Source organism: Mus caroli, unplaced genomic scaffold (assembly GCF_978045245.1).
Source record: "Mus caroli unplaced genomic scaffold, Mus_caroli_1 scaffold_1, whole genome shotgun sequence".
NCBI classification, from domain to species: Eukaryota; Metazoa; Chordata; class Mammalia; order Rodentia; family Muridae; genus Mus; species Mus caroli.
In genome coordinates, this window is record NW_028227256.1 from 93,657,148 (window position 1) to 93,679,802 (window position 22,655).

Here is a 22,655-nt window from a genome sequence, read left to right on the forward strand (position 1 = left end):
GTATATTGAATGTAGCTGAAATCACATACCAACAAATTTCACAATGGCGTAGGTCAAACCCAGGCTAAGTGAAGTGAAGTTGGCAGGTACACTTCTGAAATCAAGTAGCAATGATATTACCTATGAGTGACACATTCTAGGTTCATGTTTTTAAATGTATATATTATACTTAATTTATACACAAATATTTAGCTGGTTGACAAAAGCTCCATTTGGCTTATGAACATGGTGTATATCTATCCATTTCCCCCTTATTTAACCTGACACATAAAAAGCCAAATAATTTTACCTCATTTAAATAAGGAGACATTCACCCACACTGATCCAAATACATCTAATTGAGAAAGCCACACAGAAAGAACTTACCTTAATTTTTTTCCAAGAGAAAGATCATTATGAATTAAATCTGCCTAAGCCACCTTTTCCTAAAACAACTCAGCTCTTTCTACCTCTCTCATTTACTTTCCTCCTTCTGCCAGGTTTGGTATTGCCTGGAGTCCATTTCAGCATTGTTAATCCCACTCTGCATTTTTCCAGTTTGCTGTTTTTGGTAGATTTTGCACTCCATGAATTATATCGGTAAGTCTACACTTCACATTCTGGCTTTTGATTGGGTGCTACCTAAATAGCACTTTGAATGCAGGGGAGAGCTTAAGTCCGCTCTTTACTGCTCTCCATGGTTACTTGGAGTGACTGACTTCCATAGAAGGTTATCTTCCTTACAAGGGCTCCTCTCTCACTCTCATTCCCTGTAGAGCATGGGGGCTATGTACTACACAATGCAATGGTGTTCCTTATATCCAGCCTACATTTGGTTGCAACTTCATTCAACTTTACTCAATTTATCCTAATTTCTGAGTTTCCCCTCTTTCATTTGGTACCCTTATTATATTTACAACTTCAAATTAAAATGACTAAAAATAACTTTACATCACGAAGACACTCAACCACATGATGCAAACAACTCTAATTGAGCAAGTCACACAGGAAGATATTCTTAAAGCTAGAAGAGGTTTGTTGGGAAGAATAAAAGTTCACCAGAAAGAGAATAAATGGTATTTTAAAAAATAAACTAATATTTATTATATTCATTTATAATTAAAAGTGTTGAATAATAAAAAGAAAGATGTCTGTATTTTTTTTAAACAATAGATCTTTTAAATGCAAGTACTCTCCAAACAACACTACAGGTGCAGCTTCCATTTTTTCTATTTGTTTTGTTTACTGTTGTTTTCCTAGGACCTGAAGATACATCATTAATATGTTTATTGAGATCTCTGTACTATGTAACACATTCCCTTTTGTTTTTAAACCTTCTACCTGCAACTTACTTTTGTTTTAGATATAAAATTTGTGTCTAAATCATTTGATAAGTCCTTTGAGTACCTTTCAAGCTTCAAAACCAAAAGATTCTCTTTTCTATTGGCTTGAAGAACCACAGTTAGTTACTGCGTGTGATGATAAACCATCCTCTGAAGCTTTCCTCCTATAAATGAACTTCCACCGCCATCCACAGGGTTCTGAGATTTCATGGAATGTCATGCTTCCAAAGACAATATGTTCATTTACTGAACATTATTTTCTATAACATTCTGAAATTTGTTCTATCAGGAACATCCTGGGCATTTTCTTGTCTTCTACAGCATCAATTCCAGACCAACTTGGCCTTATCTACTTATATTCAGTGCTGATCTCACAACATTTATATCCATATAGGGTCCTCATATTCTGAGTAGAATTATGTGCAGAAAATTCATGACATCAGTAAATTCTGAGGCATTCTTCACATTACTTCTTGTTTTCTTTTGAACAAAGAATCACTGAATAACACAGACTGACTTCAAACTCCTGAAGTTCCAGCTTAATTACTCAGTGTTGAGATTAGCAGCCATGCCACATTTGCTTCTTGTTCCTTATAAATGTCCTTGTGAACATAATAGGTGAAATTCCAGCATAGGTGCAATTTTTACAGACACAATTTCAAATTTGTCTGGTCTTTTTATCTCAAAAGTTACAAAAATGTATGTGTATGGAGACATGTTATGTTTTATTCATTTTAGTAACCAATAAAAATGAGTGGGACCTCATGAAACTGCAAAGCTTCTGCAAGGCAAAAGACACCGCCAATGAGACAAAAAGACCACCAACAGATTGGGAAAGGATCTTTACCTATCCTAAATCAGATAGGGGACTAATATCCAATATATATAAAGAACTCAAGAAGGTGGACTCCAGAAAATCAAATAACCCCATTAAAAATGGGGCTCAGAACTGAACAAAGAATTCTCACCTGAGGAATACCGAATGGCTGAGAAGCACCTGAAAAAATGTTCAACATCCTTAATCATCAGGGAAATGCAACTCAAAACAACCCTGAGATTCCACCTCACACCAGTCAGAATGGCTAAGATCAAAAATTCAGGTGACAGCAGATGCAGGCAAGGATGTGGAGAAAGAGGAACACTCCTCCATTGTTGGTGGGATTGCAAGCTTGTACAACCACTCTGGAAATCAGTCTGGCGGTTCCTTAGAAAATTGGACATAGTACTACCAGAGGATCCAGCAATACCTCTCCTGGGCATATATCCAGAAGATGTCCCAACCGGTAAGTAGGACACATTCTCCACTATGTTCATAGCAGCCTTAGTTATAATAGCCAGAAGCTGGAAAGAACCCAGATGCCCCTCAACAGAGGAATGGATACAGAAATTATGGTACATTTACACAATAGAGTACTACTCAGCTATTAAAAAGAATGAATTTATGAAATTCCTAGGCAAATGGATGGATCTGGAGGGCATCATCCTGAGTGAGGTAACACAATCACAAAGGAACCCACACAATATGTACTCACTGATAAGTGGATATTAGCCCAAAACTTAGGATACCCAAGATATAATATACAATTTGCTAAACACATGAAACTCAAGAAGAATGAAGACTGAAGTGTGGACACTATGCCCCTCCTTAGAATTGGGAACAAAACACCCATGGAAGTAGTTACAGAGACAAAGTTTGGATCTGTGACGAAAGGATGGACCATCTAGAGACTGCCATATCCAGAGATCCACCCCATAATCAGCTTCCAAACGCTGATACCATTACATACACTAGCAAGATTTTGCTGAAAGGACCCAGATATAGCTGTCTCTTGTGAGACTATGACGGGGCCTAGCAAACACAGAAGTGGATGCTCACAGTCAGCTAGTGGATGGATCACAGGGCTCCCAATGGAGGAGCTAGAGAAAGTACCCAAGGAGCTAAAGGGATCTGCAACCCTATAGTTGGAACAACATTATGAACTAACTAGTACCCCGGAGCTCTTGACTCTAGCTGCATATGTATCAAAAGATGGCCTATTCGGCCATCACTGGAAAGAGAGGCCCATTGGACATGCAAACTTTATATGCCCCAGCACAGGGGAACGCCAGGGCCAAAAAAATGGTAATGGGTGGGTAGGAAAGTGGGGGAGAGGGTATGGGGGACTTTTGGGATAGCATTAGAAATGTAATTGAGGAAAATATGTAATAAAAAATATTAAAAAAAAGAAGGGGAACAAAATACTCACATGAGGAAATACAGAGACAAAGTGTAGAGCAAAGACTGAAGGAAAGGCCATCCAGAGACTGCCCTATTTGGGAATCCATCCCATATACAGATACCAAACCTAGACACTATTGCAGGTGTCAAGAAGTGCTTGCTGACAGGAGGAGCCTGATATAGTTGTCTCCTGAGAAGCTCTGCCAGAGCCTGACAAATACAGAGGCAGATGCTCCCAGCCAATCATTGGGTCCCCATTGGAGGAGTTAGAGAAAGGACTTCAGGAGCTGACCTTGTATGCAACCTTATAGAAAGAACAACAATATCAACCAATCAGACCCCACAGAGCTTCCAGGGACTAAACCACCAACCAAATAGTACACATGGACCCATGGCTCCAGCTGCATATGTAGCAGAGGATGTCCTTATCTGGCATCAATGAGAGAGAGGCCCTTGTTCTTGGGAAAGCTAAATTCTCCAGTGTAGGAGAATGCCAGGGTGGGGAGGTTGGAGTAGGTAGGTGGGGGAGCACCTTCATAGAATCAGGGGAAGGGAGGGGCTAGGGGTGGTTCTGGAGGGGAGATCAAACAGGGGGATAAAATTTGAAATGTATATAAACAAAATATCCAATTAAAAAAAGAAATAAAATATGATGTACAACTCAAAAAAAAGATGAGAAGACTCAAAGTCACATTTCAGGAATATAACCAATTCTCTCTCCCCATCTTCCCCTTCCTCTCTCCCCTACCTTTCTTTCCTTCTCCCCACTCCCTCTCTCTGCTAAGTACATTTTCTTGGATATTTCACATCAATTTTAGTGAAGTCATATTTTTACTAATATTTTATTCATATGTGTCTGTGAATGAGAAAAAGAGGGAGAGAGAATGTGTATGTGTGTGAGAGAGACAGACAGAGAGAGAGAGAGAGAGAAGAGAGAGAGAAGAGAGAGATAAAAGAGGAGAGAAAGAGAGAGAGAGAGAGCAGTCTGAATGCTGCAGAGGGCAAAGGAAACCTTTTCCAGATGTATTGTTTCCATGTGAGTACTACGGAATTTATGTTAGGTCCACAGACTTAGTAGCAAGTGTCATTCACTGAGGCATTTCATCAACTCAAGTATGTTTTTCTCATTTATCCTCCTTGAATGTTATATTCAATTTAGTAGAATTATTTTACTAGTTACCCAAACAAAAATATGATCCTAGATGTCTCCATATTACATCCAAGTTATAACTCTCACCTTTTTAACATAGACAAATACTTTTCAAACATGCTCTATGAAACTGTCTCTAAATTTCACTCTATTGCCCTCATTTTCTGTTTTCTCCACTTTCCACTTTAATTTCACATTATTTTCAAACTATCCTACCAAGTTGTGTGTCTGATTGCAACCCAAACCATAGAGAAGCTGAGACAGAAGGGAAACATGTTTGAGGTCATCTTGAGTTATACAGGAAGACCCTATCAAAACAAAACAAAATACATGGGCTTCCACTACCAAAAGTAAAAAACAAAACAAAACAAAACAAAACAAAACAAAACATAAAACAAAAAAAGAAGCAAACAAAATACATATATACATCATCATTTTCCTCACCTTTTCTAGAGATATTCATTATGCATATTGTGTGTTATGACCAAATCCTCCCCTGTTTTCCCTCCCCTCTAGTTCCTTCTTACTTCATCTCCTTTATTTCCATCAGAGCTATATATTTGCTAGGATATTCCACAGTTTCTGTCTCTACATTTACTCAACAATTGAAAACATGTCAGAAGTAAGCTATTGTTTTTCTCTTAATGGTCAGCCTTCATGGGATAGTTAGGCCCCAGACATAGTTGTTCACTACTTGATATAAGTTTAGAATAATGCCCTTTTAAAATGTTTCTGGAGTTAAAAAAAAATGAGTTGAGGTTGCCTTAGCATATTCTGGATGAGCACATGGATGACAGATGTTGGGTCCTTTCAGAATGATAACTTCAGTCTTTAAAAGTCACTCTGTTTCATTGTGGATGGCATGCTTTCTTATGGCCCAGCTGTTTATGTATAATTAGAGTTAAATACCTATACTAGTAAGTCAAATTTACACTCTCATAGATGATAAAATTTAAAAATTTCTTGTTTGTGTATTCATCGTATATATTCTACAAGGTAAATATAATCTAGGGTTTCTTTCAAATTTCTGTTCCTTAATCGTGTGTAGATACCTACATTTGCTATATGAATAGAAATACATGTAATTCCAAAACTCTGTACATTTTAAAATTAAAGTGAGACTAACTGTAGCATCTATACATGTTATACAAAAAAAGTAAAAGGAAAAATTATACTTATACATACATTTCAACAATTAAATATTTTCTCTTTATATTTCTACTATAAATCTCAGGAAATTATTTGCTGTAAAAACCTGAACTATTTCTAAATGTATCATTCTCACATATTAAGTATTTAATAATTATGAAAATTAAATACTTACTGGAGGATAATTGAGATGACAGGTATACTGCACATATTAGAAAAAACAGTAGCAGAAAAGTAAAAGGCAAAAAATAAAGGTAACTTAAGACAGTTGGTATCACATGTTCCAGCAATAGCATCAATAAATTGACCTTCATCATCTGAAGTTGCCAATCCTTCTTTAATGCAAGAACAATTGTAGTATGTCTATTAACATTGAAACAAAACAGTATTTCAGAAAGAACCAGGAGATAATAGCCTTATTATGGTATGAATAAAAACTAAATTAGTATCCAACAGAGATTTTCCAGCATTTGGTTTGCTTTTGCTGTTATAATATTTTATTTAGTGATATGTACTCATGTCATTTTCCCCTGCCTTTCTTCTTCTCAAAGCCTTCTATGTGTCCCTATTTCAAATATGTTGCACTGTTCCTTTTTAAATCTTTTTTGTATTGTTTCTCTCTCTCTCTCTCTCACACACACACAGACACACAGACACACATACACACACACATGCAAATGCAGCTTCTTCAGTCTGTATAATATTACTTGTATGTATAGTTTGCATCTGAAATATTTGATATTCGATAAGCAATTGGTGTGCTCTTCATGGAGAAATCCCATTTGTTGTTGTTGTTGTTGTTGTTGTTGCTGCTGCTGCTGCTGCTGCTGCTGCTGCTGTTGTTTCAGCATTTCTTTAAGAAGGCTTCACTAGGCCCTAGGTTCTGTGAAGGTCCTATGCCCCAGTATAGGGGAATGCCATGGCCAGGAATAGGAGTGGGTGGGTTGGGGAGCAGGGGGAGGAGCGGGGAGGTATGGGGGATTTTTTGGAGGGGAAACTAGGAAAAGGGATACCATTTGAAATGTAAATAAAGAAAATAATAAAAATATAAAAAATAAAATAAAAATTAAAAAAAGAAGGCTTCACTATGTAAACTTGAACTCTCATATGTCTGTCTGCCTCTGATTCCAGAGTAGTGGAACTAAGGCGTATGCCATCACACACAGCTTAAAATGCCTACTTTTAATAAATATTCTCATACTAAACCTGCCTGCCATACGTTATTTATAAATGCAAAATTATTTGGAAAATCTGAGGTATTTTATCTGTTGGTGAATTGCTGTTTATTTAGTTGTTTGTGGGTATATAATTATAAACAAGGAAGAGTTCTACAAGTTTTAGGAATAGTAAATGCAAGTTAGTTTTATATTTCTTGTACATCAGTGTTAATTGAAGGCAATTAAAAAGTATACAATTATTCATTTTATTAATGGATTTTTATCTGAAATTTCAAATATGGACAATAACAAGACTATGAAAGGTTATATTAATACTTTGTTTTGTGTACAATCATGAACAGAGTTGATTTTTACTAAGCAAAGTAGAAAGATTGTTTTAGAGATCTAATTTTTTAAGAGCACACAGAACAATAATTGTAATCTCAGCACCAGGGAGGCAGAAACACACACACACACACACACACACACATATGAACTTATAAACCATAAAATACCTAGTGAAATGTCGCAGTCATTAAGTTTCCCAACCAATAAAATAAAATAAAATAAAGGTTTTTTAGTACCTATGTCCATAATTTTGTTCTAATTAAAAAGTAAAAGCTAAAGAAAACATAATTCGCAGACATGAAACATGCACCTAGGGGCTGAGGAGATAATTCAGTCAGTGAGAGAATGGGAGCCTGGTTTTGATCACAGACACTCACATTAAAAGCCTGGCATGGTGGTGTGCTTGTAAGCCCACTGCTGCAAAAGCAGAAATATGAGGCTCCTTGGGACTTTTGAGGCCAGGTACTCTAGCCTACTTGGGAGAGCTTGAAGCCTGTGAAAGACTGTTTCAAAACTCAACATGGACTGATCCTGATGAATGACATTAGACATTGTCCTCTGACTGGTACTCCACTTACTTAATTTCTAAATAAATACATTTTCCATTTTGAAGAATCAAATACTAATACGCATGCACACTGTGCTTCACACATACACACATCAAAACATGCACACACAAATTTTAAAAAAGGAGAAACCTACAAATTTAGACAAGTGATAGAATAGGCAATTGCTCTGTACAACAGAAACGGGACTATAAAAACAAGAAAGAAAGAAAGAAAGAAAGAAAGAAAGAAAGAAAGAAAGAAAGAAAGAAAGAAAGAAAGAGAGAGAGAGAGAGAGAGAGAGAGAGAGAGAGAGAGAGAGGGAGGGAAGGAGGGAGGGAGGGAGGGAGGGAGGGAGGGAGGGAGGGAGGGAGGGAGGGAGAGAGAGAGAGAGAGATCAGTTGTGAGTGATGGCAGCAGTCCTGGAAGTAGGAAGGTTCAAGTCACTGCCATGAGATATGTAATGACGTTTGTGCATATTAAATTCACTTAAGCCATATTTTCCCCATCCATATGAGTTCTCTATAGCTCTTAGTTTTATATAAGAATATATATATATATATATGTATATATATATTCTCTACACATACATATAGGGTGAAAACTGGTGCATAACCAAAAAAACTGAGAACTGGAGATGTAGCTCAGTGGTGGAGCACTGGTTTCTATGCCTCAACTAAAAAAGAAAATCACATCCACATCTGAATTGCTGTGTAGCAGAAATAGAAAAGTATCAGGAAAATACAGAGTAGGCATTTTGAATCTCAGCACAAGATACATTTGAAGGAAAGCTGACTCACAGGATAGCACTGAGTGACATTTTTGCATGTAAAGGTTTTTGTTCAAAGTACAGTGGGTGTTGCTGAAAGGAATTCAGTAAACAAAAACTAGGTTTTATTTCCATGTTGTTAACATTAAAGTAAATTCTAATCACTACCTACGCATTAAGCACCTTCCCAGAGATGAAGAAGCAAAAGAAAACTTACCTTTTCAGTCTGGGATACTTTAGTAGCTCTGCAGCCTGCAAAGCAGGGAGAAAAATATTCTTTTTCATCTCTTCCACAAATGGAACTATAGAGGGAAGTCGTGCAATCACAGTACTCATTGCAGTCAGCTGTGAGGTTTCCAAGTTGACCATAGCTGTGAAGTTGAGATCAGGAACAATTATAATACCATCATTTAAATTGTTAATATGTACATTAGATATCCACAAGTTCCATCAATATACTTATGGAAATGTTTTTCACAAGTTTACTCAGGTATAAAAACATAATAAAATGCACATTTAAGGCTGTTCCACTCTATAGTCCTGGAGACATGGTTTAGCTCTTAAGATCACTTCTTGCTCTTTCAGAGGAGCAAAATTCCATGGCAAACATCCATATGGCAGTTCACAGCCATCTGTAGCTCCAGTTCCAGGGAGTCTGGTGCCCTCTTATGTTCTCTTTAGGCAGCAGCCATGCATATAGTACATGAAAGTGGACACTCAAACATAAAATATATGTTTTATTATATACATTAATATATATATATTAAAAGTACCACAAAAAATATTTTGATGATGTAATAAAATGTTCTCCAGAGACTTTTTTACAAATAAAATCTTAACCACTTAAAATTCAAAGATTAACTTTACCACCTTAGTACTTACTGACTTATTTATTACTTATTTCCTACATATTATTACTTATTAGTACTCTCTTCCTGTTCACGTGTTGGGATTTTATAAAAAGTAATCACATGACACTTAAATTTTCCTTGTTTCTTTTGAACTAATGATCTTTGTTTGCTCTTATGTAAAATTTGTTTTCATGGTTTTTGTATAAGTAGAATACTTAAACTGTATAAAAGGTTTTAATGTAACTACTTTAGAATTAGTGTGTGTGTGTGTACTTTACTCAAATGTATGTATGTGTACTGTGTGAGTGCAGTACCTATGGAAGCAAAAGAAAGTCATTGGATCTATTTGGACTAGAGATTATACAGTTATGTTCCTTCATGTGGGTACTAGGCACCAGACCTGGGCCTCTGGAGGGAGAACAAGTGCTCTTAAACACTGAACCACATCTCTAGCCACCTTTAAAAAATTCTTTTCAAATAACTGTCAGTTTTTCAACATGGTTTATTATTAAGCACACAAAACTCTTGTGATCATAGATCACCAGAGAAACCAGAAATGTTAAACACACAGAGTTTTCTCTCAAAGGACTATATGTATATACAGGCCCTTCCATCCAGAAATCTGCAAATTGGATGTATTACTAGCATGGTGATCTGTATTATCTGTTGAGGCAGACCATATTAAGCTCTCTCAGCCAGGACTGAAGGGAACCTAAATGGTCCTTACATTATCTGTACATCTATCAGCTTGCCAGAGCTCCCACAACCAGAACTAGAGGTGACTAATTGCCTATACAATCTCTACACTATAGGTATGGTTGTGACCACACTAGATCCTTCCTTATGTCATTAAACTAGTACTGAAGCCTATCTCTATAATCAATTTTCTTGGAAGAAATGACAGGGACCTTCAGTTGAGTTTCAGTATAATTATGCTTCTTTGTGCATTTTATTTGGGGATTTTATTATACCAATAAACATTTCCCTAAATAAATCTGTGTTTGAATAAAACTGCCCAGCATCAGATTCTGTGAAATTTGATCCAAATGACAAAGTCAATCAGAACCAAGTATTTATTCTCATGTCTCATCAGTTTATTTTTATCCCTGTTGAGGTACCTACAGGAGTTCCCCTCCATTTATCCAAAACATAGAGCACGGTGCCCTATGAGAATATAAGATTTTTTTTTCTTTAAATGGATATTAGAGTTTCAGGATACTTAAGCCTCTTACAGAAAAGGTTTCTCGACTCTTAGAAGAGTAGTACTAACTTCTCAGTCTTTGTGACAAATCATTTTGTACAATAAATAAGATGTATGTTAACATAAAAAAAAAATAAAATCTTCATAGCTATAGCGAATATGAAGATAGCCTATGAGAAGAGAGATAAGAATTCCTGTCAATTGTTCTTGAAAAACACAGATAGCTAGATAGATGATAGATAGATAGATAGATAGATAGATAGATAGATAGATAGATAGATAGAGGCATATAAAGATTGGAAGATCAAGGAGCCTCTCTTCCCAATGATGGCCGACAAGGCTATCTTCTGCTACCTATGCAGCTAGAGACACAAGCTCCGGGGATACTGGTTAGTTCATATTGTTATTCCACCTATAGCGTTGCAGACCCCTTTAGCTCCTTGGGTACTCCTCCAATAGCTGACTGTGAGCATCTACTTCTGTGTTTGCCAGGCACCAGCATAGCCCCACAAGAGACAGCTATATCAGGGTCCTTTCAGCAAAATCTTGCTGGAGTGTGCAATGGTGTCAGCGTTTGGAGGCTTATTATAGGATAGATCCCTGGGTATGGCAGTCTCTAAATGGTCCATCCTTTTGTCTCAGCTCCAAACTTTGTCTCTGTAACTCCTTCCATGGGTGTTTTGTTTCCAATTCTAAGAAGGGGCAAACTATCCACACTTTGGTCTTCGTTCTTGAGTTTCATGTGTTTTGCAAATTGTATCTTGTATCTTGAGTATTCTAAGTTTCTGGGCTAATATCCATTTATCAGTGAGTACATATCATGTAAGTTCTTTTGTGATTGGGTTACCTCACTCGGGATGATACCCTCCAGGTCCATCCATTTGCCTAGGAATTTCATAAATTCATTCTTTTTAATAGCTGAGTAGTACTCCATTGTGATAGATAGATGATAGATAGATGGATAGATAGATAGATAGATAGATAGATAGATAGATAGATAGATAGATAGATAGATAGATAGAATTTTCTGCCAGTCACATCTACACAAGGCAGGCAGAATGGACTCCACACCTCCTAAGGCTCCAGGCTAGCTACACAGGTTCAGGACTTACCCTCTTCATGATCTGACCAGAACTCAGAGCTCTCCTTCTCCCTGCCTCTTGTCAGACCTTCCTGTCAAGAGCCCAGTAGTGCAGAGCAGCAACACCTGAGTTACAAGCAATGGCAGGTAGAGCTCCAGGACCTTCAACAAGAGCTTAGATTCTGTTTTTGTTTTTGTTTTCTTTATTTGTTATTTTTTTCCTCAAAGCAGTGGTAATTCAGTATCAAAGGTCCCTTCATGAGAATTTCCCCCTCATATCAGGAATAACTCAGTATCAGTTTCTTCATAATGAATAATATCAGAAAGAGCCCAAGATATAGTACAGAACAATTGCAGCTAGGACATAAAGTACTTTAGCTTATGCTGATTAAACTTCCTGATAGAGTGGGCATTCATTCAATGTGTGGAGGATAGTCTCCTTTCCTGCCCATCAAATCAATGCTTAAATGAGGACTTCGCTTTTGTTGTAGATGAATAATAGAATAAAATTTAAAAATTTGGGGTTAAATCAATTAGATGTGATCTTTCTCTGCTTATAGCTACTATTGATTTGAATCTGTTCTCTAAGTTGCTTTCTGGAGACAGTTGAATTTTGAAAGAAATGCAACCCCTAAAACACAGCAGCAAGAATGAGGCTCTTCATTAACTGACCTCATCTATAAATTAACAAATGAAGAACAGAGATACACTGAGAACAGAACCTGACCTACCTTGAGAGAAAGAGAATATTGAAGAAGGGTTGTGAGTATAGAAAGGGTATAGTGAATGGTAACATTTGTCTTCCTGTACTCAAGGTTGAAATTCAGTAAGCAGAAGTTGGAAAGGATGGCAGATGAGTAGTTTGGATAAAAAATTAAAAACAGACAAAATGGCATCAGACTCCTGAGTTTGATCCAAGATGATAAGATCAAAATGAACTGAGATTTTACTGTAACCTCTTTGTAGGTCATTTCTCTGATTCCATGAAACCTGCAGGGATGCCTTCAGTTCCTGTTTGAATTTCTGCGAGCAGTGTGTAGGAGATTCAACGTTATCCACAATTCTTGTAACAGTATGATTTTACTCATCTAGGCATCCTGATATGGGACACCTTTTTCTAACTAACGGGAGTGAATTAATTTCTATGTGCATTTTTACATGTGTGTATCATCATTATTTGCTGAAATTCTGTTTACAATCTGTGGCTTAATTTTTAAAAGAGTCCACGAAATCCAGACATAGTGGTACACAACTTAAATCTCAGGATCTCAGGCAAAAGCAGGTGGATTTCCTTAAGTTTGCAACCAGGCTGTTATAGTGAATTCAAGGACAGCCAGGTATGCTTAGGGAGTCCCTGTCTGAACCATGCCCCCCTAGAAAACAGAAGAACAAGTTTTTGAAAAGGCAGATTTTAATTATTATTAAGTTCCATTTACAAGCCTCTTCCTAAATTATTAGTATTATGTCTTGTTAAAGAATCTGACCTGATCTCTCTACCTTGTAGATATCAAAGAGTAGATTTAGAGAGATCGGTTCAAGAACACAAAGTTAAATCACATTATACATGTTCTAGTAACATTTTGTACTTCCTACATACCTTAAAACAAAGTTTTGATCACAAATGACTCGTGAATGCATAACAAATAAACATAACTCTATGAGATATGAATACTTAATATGAAAAGTAAAGCCATGGTCCATGTTTTATACTTCATTTGCAAGATTAATAATTCCAAAAGTTACATAATATCCTTTCAGATATGATTAAAATATAGTACACAAATTTATACTTACCCATCATAATCTTCATTGATTCCAGCAAATGTTGTTGTTTGACACTCTACGAAAAAGATTAACAGGAAAAGCCCAACTGATACAACAGTTGTCACTAAGGTAAATTTCAACTTGTTCTTATTAGTCATTTCCAATCTGTCAACAATTAAACCGCCAAGAAAATGGCCAATTATGGCTCCAGGAAGTACAAATGCTCCTGAGAATGGAAAATAAAATACTGTTAAACATAATCTGTTGAAAGCATTGAAAAATTAGTACAGATTTCTAAACAAACCAACAAAAATATCTAGAAAACAGTATTTCCACAAGGACACATGCTCCACTATGTTCATGGCAGCCTTGTTCATAATAGCCAGAAACTGGAAACGACCCAGATGCCCCTCAACTGAAAAATGAATACAGAAAATATGGTTCATTTAGAATGGAATATTATGCAGCTATTAAAAATAAGGACAAACCGAATCCAAGAACACATCAAAATGATCATCCATCACAATCAAGTAGGCTTCATACCAGGGATGCAGGGATGGTTCAATATACAGAAATCCATCAATGTAATCCACTGCATAAACAAACTCAAAGACAAAAACCACATGATCATTCTCATTAGATGCTGAGAAAGCATTTGACAAAATCCAACACCCCTTCATGATAAAGGTCTTGGAAAGATCAAGAGTATAACTTCCATATCTAAACATAATAAAAGCAATATACAGCAAACCAGTAGCCAACAGAAAACTAAATAGGGAGAAACTTAAAGCAATCCCACTAAAATCAGGGACTAGACAAGGCTGCCCACTTTGTCCCTACCTATTCAATATAGTACATGAAGGCCTAGCCAGAGCACATAGACAACAAAAGGAGATAAAAGGGATACAAATTGGAAAGGAAGAAGTTAAAATATCACTATTTGCAGATGATATGATAGTATACATAAGTGACCCAAAAATCCACAGAGAACTCCTAAACCTGATAAACAACTTCAGTGAAGTAGCTGGATATAAAATTAACTCAAACAAATCAGTGGCCTTTCTCTATACAAAGGATAAACAGGCTGAGAAAGAAATTAGGGAAAGAACACCCTTCACAATAGTTACAAATAATATACCTTGGTGTGGCTCTAACTAAGGAAGTGAAAGATCTGTATGATAAGAACTTCAAGTCTCTGAAGAAAGAAATCAAAGGTCTCAGAATATGGAAAGCTCTCCCATGCTCATGGATTGGCAGGATAATATAGTCAAAATAACTATCTTGCCAAAAGCAATCTACAGATTCAATGCAATCCCCATCAAAATTCCAACTCAATTTTTCACTGAGTTAGAAAGGGCAATTTGCAAATTCATCTGGAATAACAAAAAACTTAGGCTATCGAAAACTATTCTCAAATTCAAAAGAACCTCTTATGGAATCACCATCCCTGACCTCAAGATGTACTATAGAGTAATTATGATAAAAAAAATGCATGGTACTGGTACAACAACAGAGAAATAGATCGATGGAATACAACTGAAAGCCCAGAAAAGTATCCACATATTTATGGTCACTTCATCTTTGACAAAGGAGCTAAAACCATCCAGTGGGAAAAAAAACTCAACATTTTAACAAATGGTGCTGTGTCAACTGGTGATTAGCATGTTGAAGAATGGGAATTGATCCATTCTTATCTCCCTGTACAAAGCTCAAGTCTAAGTGGATCAAGGAACTCCACATTAAACCAGAGACACTGAAACTTATAGAGAAGAAAGTGGGGAAGAGACTTGAAGATATGGGCACCAGGAAAAAATTCCAACAGAACACCAATTGCTTGTGATTTAAGATCAAGAATCAACAATGGGACCTCATAAAATTGAAAAGCTTCTGTAAGGCAAAGGACACTGTCAATAAAACAAAAAGGCAACCAACAAATTGGGAAAAGAGCTTTACCAATCTTAAATCTGATAGGGGGATAATATCCAATATATATAAAGAACTCAAGAAGTTAGACTCCAGAGAACCAAATAACCCTATTTGAAAATGGGGTACAGAGCCCCAAAAAAAGAATTCTCAACAAAGGAATACTGAATGTCTGAAAAGCACCTGAAAAAATGTTCAACATCAGGGAAATGCAAATCAAAACAATCTTGAGATTTCACCGCACACCAGTAAGAATGGCTAAAATCAGAAGACAGCAGATGCTGGCAACGATGTGGAGAAAGAGGAACACTCCTCCATTGCTGGTGGGATTGCAAGCTCATACTACCACTCTGGAAACCAGTTTGGTGGGTCCTCAGAAAATTGGACATAGAACTACTGGGAGATCCAGCAATACCATTTCTGGGCATATACCCAGAAGATTCTCCAACTTGTAATAAGATCACATGCTCTACTATGTTCATAGCAGTCTTATTTATAAGAGTCAGAAGCTGGAAAACACAGATGCACCTCAACAGAGAAATGGATACAAAAAATATGGTACATTTACACAATGGAGTACTACTCATTTATTATAATCAATGAATTTATGAAATTATTAGGCAAATGAATGGATCTGGAGGCTATCATCCTGAGTGAGGTAACCCAATCACAAAAGAACATACATGGTATGGACTCACTTATAAGTGGATATTAGCTCAGAAACTCAGAATACCCAAGATACAATGTGCCAAACACATGAAACTCAAAAAGAAAGAAAACCAAAGTGTGGCTACTTTGATCCTTCTCAGAAGGGGAAACAAAATATCCATGGAAGGAGTTACAGAGATAAAGTTTGGAGCAGAAACTGAAGGAATGACCATCCAGAGACTGCCCTACCTGGGGATCCATTCCATAAACAACCACCAAACCCAGACACTATTGCAGATGCCAACAAGATATTGCTGACTGAAGCCTGATATAGCTGTCACCTATGAGGTTCTGCCAGTGTCTGACAAATATAGAAGTGCATGCTTACAGTCATCCATTGGACAGAGCACAGGTTTCCCAATTAAGGAACTAGAGAAAGTACCCAAGGAACTGAAGGGGTCTGCAACTCTATAGGAGGAACAACAATATGAACTAGAACTAATCAGTACCACCAGAGCTCCCTGGGACTAAACCACCAATCAAAGGAAATACATGGTGGGACTCATGTCTCTAACTGCATATGTAGCAGAGGGTGGCTTAGTTGGCCATCAATGGGAGGAGTGGCCCTCGGTCTTACAAAAATTCTATGCCCCAGTATAGGAGAATGGCAGGAAGCAGAAGTGACTGGGTTGGTGAGCAGAGTGAGTGGGGAGGAGATAGGGGATTTTTGAAGAGGAAACTAGGAAAGAGGATAACATTTGAAATAGAAATAAAGAAAGTATCTAATAAAATGCAAAAAAAAACCTCCAAATAGCAACAAAACAAACATGAAAACAAGGATATCATGAATTTTGAAGGAAAATAGATGGAACTAGAAAATATCATCCTGAGTGAGGCAACCCAGACTCAAAAGGACATGTATGTACCCACTGATAAGTGAATATTAACCAAAAAGTCCAGAATTCTCATGACACATCCCACAGATAATAAGAAGTTTAATAAGAATGTAGGCCAAGTGAAGATGCATCAATCCCACTTAGAAGGGGAAACAAAATAATCACAGGAGACAGATGGAGGGAGGTATCTCGGTGGGAGAAAGGGGAGGAGAAGGTTGAGGGTAGAATCAGGTAAGAAGAGAAATAGGAGAGAAGCCCAGAGGGTTAGCAGAATGCATGAAGATATCCAGCATTTGGGGGTTCCAAGGACTCGATGTGTGTGACCTTAGCCAAGTTGCACAACAGTGTGGAGAGGGAACTGGAAGAGTCTACCTCTGGTAGATAGACAGGGCCCCAGTGGAGGGATGGAGTCACCAACACACAGTCAAATTTTCTCATCCAGAATTGTTGTCTAAAATGAATGCAGGGACAATAATGGAGCAGATACTGAAGCAAAGGCCATCTAGTGACTGGTCTAACTTGGGGTCCATCCCATGGGTGTGCACCAAACCCTGACACTATTCCTGAGCTATGTTGTGCTTGTCCAAAGATGCCTAGCACAGTTGTCCTCTGAGAGGCTGTACCAACAGCTGCTGAGACATATGCAGATACTGGACTGAGGTTGGGGACCTCTATGGTAGAGTTAGAAGAAGGATTGAAGGAGCTAAAGGGGATGGCATCTCCATAGGAAGACCAACACTCTAAACTAACTTGGACCCTGGGAACTTCCAGAGACTAAGCCACCAACCAAAGAGCATACTGGGCTGGTCTGAGAATCCCTAGCACATATGTAGCAGAGGATGAGTCTAATCCTATAGAGATTTGAGGCCCCAGGAAAGGGAGATACCCGGGAGTTAGGGACAAGCACTCTCTCAGAGGCAAAGGGGAGGAGGAATGTGATTAATAACTGTGGAATGGGGGCTCAACATCTGGAGTATAAATAAATAAAACAATTAATTAAAAATGTGGTACTTGAATAAATGTTTACTTTATAATATTTATAACCCTGTGCATGATTAGTCTACTGGATTCTGGCAGTAATGGTGTTTTACTTGTATGCACTGGGTACTCAATATAATCCAGGAACATAGTCCAGGACACATAGAAATTAGAAGTGGTCTTAGTGAGAGATATTAATACTGATCAGTTTGAATATATATCCTATTTCCAGAGACTTAGCTGAAATAGCATGTTTTCTCAAAACATCCTGTGAACTAGAATTGGGAGAACCAATCACTCAGATATTACATAGATTGTCAACATGAACATTTTTAACAACAATGCAAGACTCTAGAATACCCACAATACTTCATGGTTTTTCTATTTAAGCATAGGAAACAGAAACCACATGAAGAATATGAGCTGAAAAAAACCAAAAGAGGAAAAATACAAAGGACAACTTTATAATCCGCTAATGATAAGGGCTTCTGCACTAGTTAATATTTGTTTTTTGTTTTGTTTTGTACTGCTTTGTTTTCTGCACATAGTTTATATTCACTTTTTTTTACTGTCTTTGTGTTTATTTAAGTTTAAAGTAAACATTCTTTTATTGTTTCACTTGTTATACTAAATGTTGTAACATGCCTGCTTGACATTTATAGCCTAAAAGAACTATTAGGTTAGTTACATTTCTATTTCCAGAACCTTTTAATATTTCCATTTACAATGTCTTTTAGAGCTACATTCCCAATATATTTTTAAGATTGATAATGTATACAATAACAACTGCTGTTTACTGTCAAAACATAGAACAACTTTTACAAATATGCATGAAAAAGTATCAGTGGACTTAGCCGTTATGACATTGTTTAGAAGAATTAAGATAAAACCTAATTCTATATCTCTTAGCACTATAATGGATAAAGAGTGGGATCTCTCTTGCAGTAAAGAAAAAAAAAGAATAACTATAGTTCATTAAGTTCAAATTAATGTGAATCTGAGAACTAGAGTTCCTGGTGAAAGAAATAGATAAATCATTAGGAAATATAAAAGTTTTAGTAAAACATTGAGGATAGACACATAAGCAGAAATGTATAGAAGCACTTAAAAAGAATAATATGTTGTGGCTTGAGTTATTTCCTAAAGGAGGAAAGAAAGGACATGGGCAGGTACACAGTTGTGATGACAGGATGGTAGGGAACTATAGGAATAGCATTGTGAAATTTTATGTATTAAAAATATTGATGTAGCATTGGAAGTGTTCCTGTTTTTATCGTTTCAGCAAATGACACTCAAGTACACTGCATTATCTATCTTCTGCTTACATGATGTTTCTTAAATATGAATATATAGATACACACACATATATACATATATACACATTGATTATGTATATAACACACACACAAACACACACACACACACACATATATATATATATATGATATATATCACTTAAATATTCACATTGTGAAAAATTTTAAAACAGCACTGGAAGAGGAAATATCTACCTGTGAGCAGAGAGGCAATTCCAGGTGTTATTAAAAACTGAGTTTGTAAATGGTGGGGCAAAAAGTATAGAGATGCATTAAAAGTCAAATACTCTGAGACTTTGCAGATTGCCTGGGTCAGCATCAGTGGGTTCTTCAAAATATGCTGAAACACAGAACAGATCATATTACAATAATTTTATCTCATCACATGCAGAACTGTCTTTCTATAGTATAAACCTAATGTTTCATATTTGAAAATCAAACTAAGTCCCCAATAGATATATTCAGTAAGAAACTTGTAGTTTGGTTAATCTCTACAACAATATACCTTTTAACTATGTATCTGGTAGCTCATTGAAAGTATTTCTCAGTCCCTTATTAGATATCTTCATATTTTGTATTTCTCTGTCTCAGTAAGTACTATCTAATTTTTCACCATGTGATCTCACTGTATTTATTGGTTCACATAAGGTTAAATATTTATGTAATGTTTAACTAACCAGTGTCACAAACATGGTTACATTAAAAACCTGCATGCAAGAAGTCCTCTTCAATGCCTATGGCTGAGTAGCTTAGAATTATGTATTCTTAGAAGAGCTTTTGGGCTAAGAGGTTTATGGGTAATTTATTTCAAATTTTGGTCCAAAATTTTCTTCAGGTTGTATATTTATATAATAGCACCTCAATATGAGAGAATGCAGTTTCACAATGAAAAATTCTCATACTCTAAGATTCATCAGAAAAATACTCAAATGTTTGGTAGGCTCTTGTAGAAGTCACTGAGAATGGGACGACCTTACAACTGTCATCAGGCTACAACTGAGTATTCTGAAACCTAACCATTAATACAGCTAATATGAGAACAATGAAGCCTCTAAATAATTTTGTCCTTCAGACTGTGAGCGCTTTAGTCATCCCACTAAAGGTTAAACCTCATTTAAATTTTACACTGATAATTAAAACAGTTTTGTGTTATGCCACTATGTTTTGTCATGCAGCAGTAGCATTGACTGTCATAGATGACATAATTGGAAATATTTGATGACCTTTGTCAGCTTCTACATTTGTTCATACAGACATACACAAGATAACATTTGCTCTGTATTTCTATGGTTTCAAATGGAAATGTGCAGTTTGGGGATGGAGATATGCCTCAGTTGGTAAAATGCTTGCTTTTCTCAAGGATCTGAACTCTTCCCCTATAACTCATGTTTATAAGATTCTAGACAGGGAGTTACACACTCAGAATGTCAGTGCTGAGAGATGGGGATAGGGGATGGTCCTGAAGCCTATTAGCAAGCTAATTAGCCTACACATCAAGTTCCAGGCTGGCGTGTTTCAAAAAAGAAATTAAAGGTGGATAGCTCCCGAGGAAGCACACCTGAAGTCACCTGGATAGCACATGTAGGCGTACATATTTCCAGGTGAACCTGAACATACATGAATATCTACATGCCAATAAACACAAACCTGTGTATTTCTCTATATAATTTAGGTGTTCACTGTGTATGTTTGTTTGTGCTATTCAATTACACTTCCTTATGGTTTTTATTGATTTGATAAGAATTCACTATTTATTATATTAACTTCTTTCATATATTTAGGTAAACATTACTAATCTACTGTAGTGCATACAGATTCATTAACAGGAGAATCATTTTGCCTTTATGTTATCTAACTTATAAAATTTATATTGTGTTTTACATTGCTTAAATCTTATTTAAGATATATATATATATATATATATATATATATATATATATATATATATATTCAAGGTCAGCTTTAACTACTTTATTTTTTGTAAATAATATTGTAAGCCTGAAAACAATCTGTGTACTTAAAATGATATAGGAATTCTGATATTTGTTATTGCATACCAAAAACAATATCTTTCCATTGCTTATTTTATGTAGCAATTAATTTTTTTAACACACACACACACAGATAACCAACTATAAGTTGTCTACTCCATAAGTATTGTTTATTTATATTCAAATAAGAAAATTGTTATTCCTTAAAATATAAAATGCATGCCATATTATCATTGCATTGAATTGAAAGACTATTGGTTTAGATATCTCCTACATGGACATCGTTATTTCAAGAATGATCATTATATGTCTGTCAACTTACCCAAATGTTTATTGGGACAATAGTTTGCATTCAAATTCCTTCATCAAATTTTAAGGTATCACTACTCAATGAGCTTCTGCAGTACTTACAATTTTGTGACTATGTTTTAGTCTACAATTCAAGGTTAGGTTTAGATTAAAGTATAAAATAGGAAGGCACATTGTCACTGTTTAATGGGAAGAGAAACCTAAAATCAATACTTAAACAATTAGAAATGATTCCTTAATTTAGAAAATTTGAAGTGTATAAAATCAAAGTATGAAATATAGTAATATTTACATAGCCGAATGAACTTGCTGAGCAAGAAATTATGAATGCACTCACAAAAAATAGCTATCTATAAAATGCCTGAAATAAATTTAGAAATGAAGCACCTCTATAGTGAAAATTGTAAAACACTGTGGAAAGAAATTGAAGTAGACACACACACACACACACACACACACAAATATCACATATGATAATGATAGAATTAACAATGAAAAACAAAAAGCTAATCTGTATATTCAATGCAACCTTAACTAATATTATATTAGAACTTTTAAAAACAATATTGAAGTTCCCAAAGCAGAGAAAAAGATGCCAATAAGTTGAATTAAACTGTAACACAACAGAGTGAGAAGGGTCAGAACACCTGAGATTTAGACTTTTACAGAGCCACAGTAGACAAAGGAGCGTGACCCAGACAAAACTCAGTCCACTGAGCCAAAGATCAAACTCTTCTGGTTCAGTCATCTATACGCAGCATCATTTTGATAAATGTACACAAAATATACATTGAAGAAAAGACAGGTTCTTTAATGAATAAAAGTCCACTTGTATAAAACTGTAAATTGATCCTGTAATTCATATGTAGGAAAGGTCAAATGAAAAGTGATTAAAATGTAAACATAAGACCATAAATTCTATCTACTAAGTTGGAACATAAAGGCTACACTTTATCAGTTTGAACAATGATAATATTTTTACCTGACTCCAAAAATACAGAAAACAGAAGCCATGTGGATAAATGAGGTCATTTAAAAA

At 36.0% G+C, this 22,655-nt stretch overlaps 1 protein-coding gene across 1 annotated transcript in view; it reads right to left on the reverse strand.

Moving 5' to 3' along the window:
- Positions 1-22,655, reverse strand: part of LOC110294998 (solute carrier organic anion transporter family member 6C1) — an 81,123-nt gene that overhangs the window by 14,852 nt on the left and 43,616 nt on the right. The window contains exons 7-11 of the mRNA XM_021163439.2: positions 19,512-19,656; positions 13,586-13,781; positions 8,876-9,029; positions 6,015-6,202; positions 30-94 (exon numbers count right to left, since the gene is read on the reverse strand). Coding sequence (XP_021019098.1) covers positions 30-94; positions 6,015-6,202; positions 8,876-9,029; positions 13,586-13,781; positions 19,512-19,656 — 748 coding nt within the window. The remainder of the gene's footprint in view (positions 1-29; positions 95-6,014; positions 6,203-8,875; positions 9,030-13,585; positions 13,782-19,511; positions 19,657-22,655) is intronic.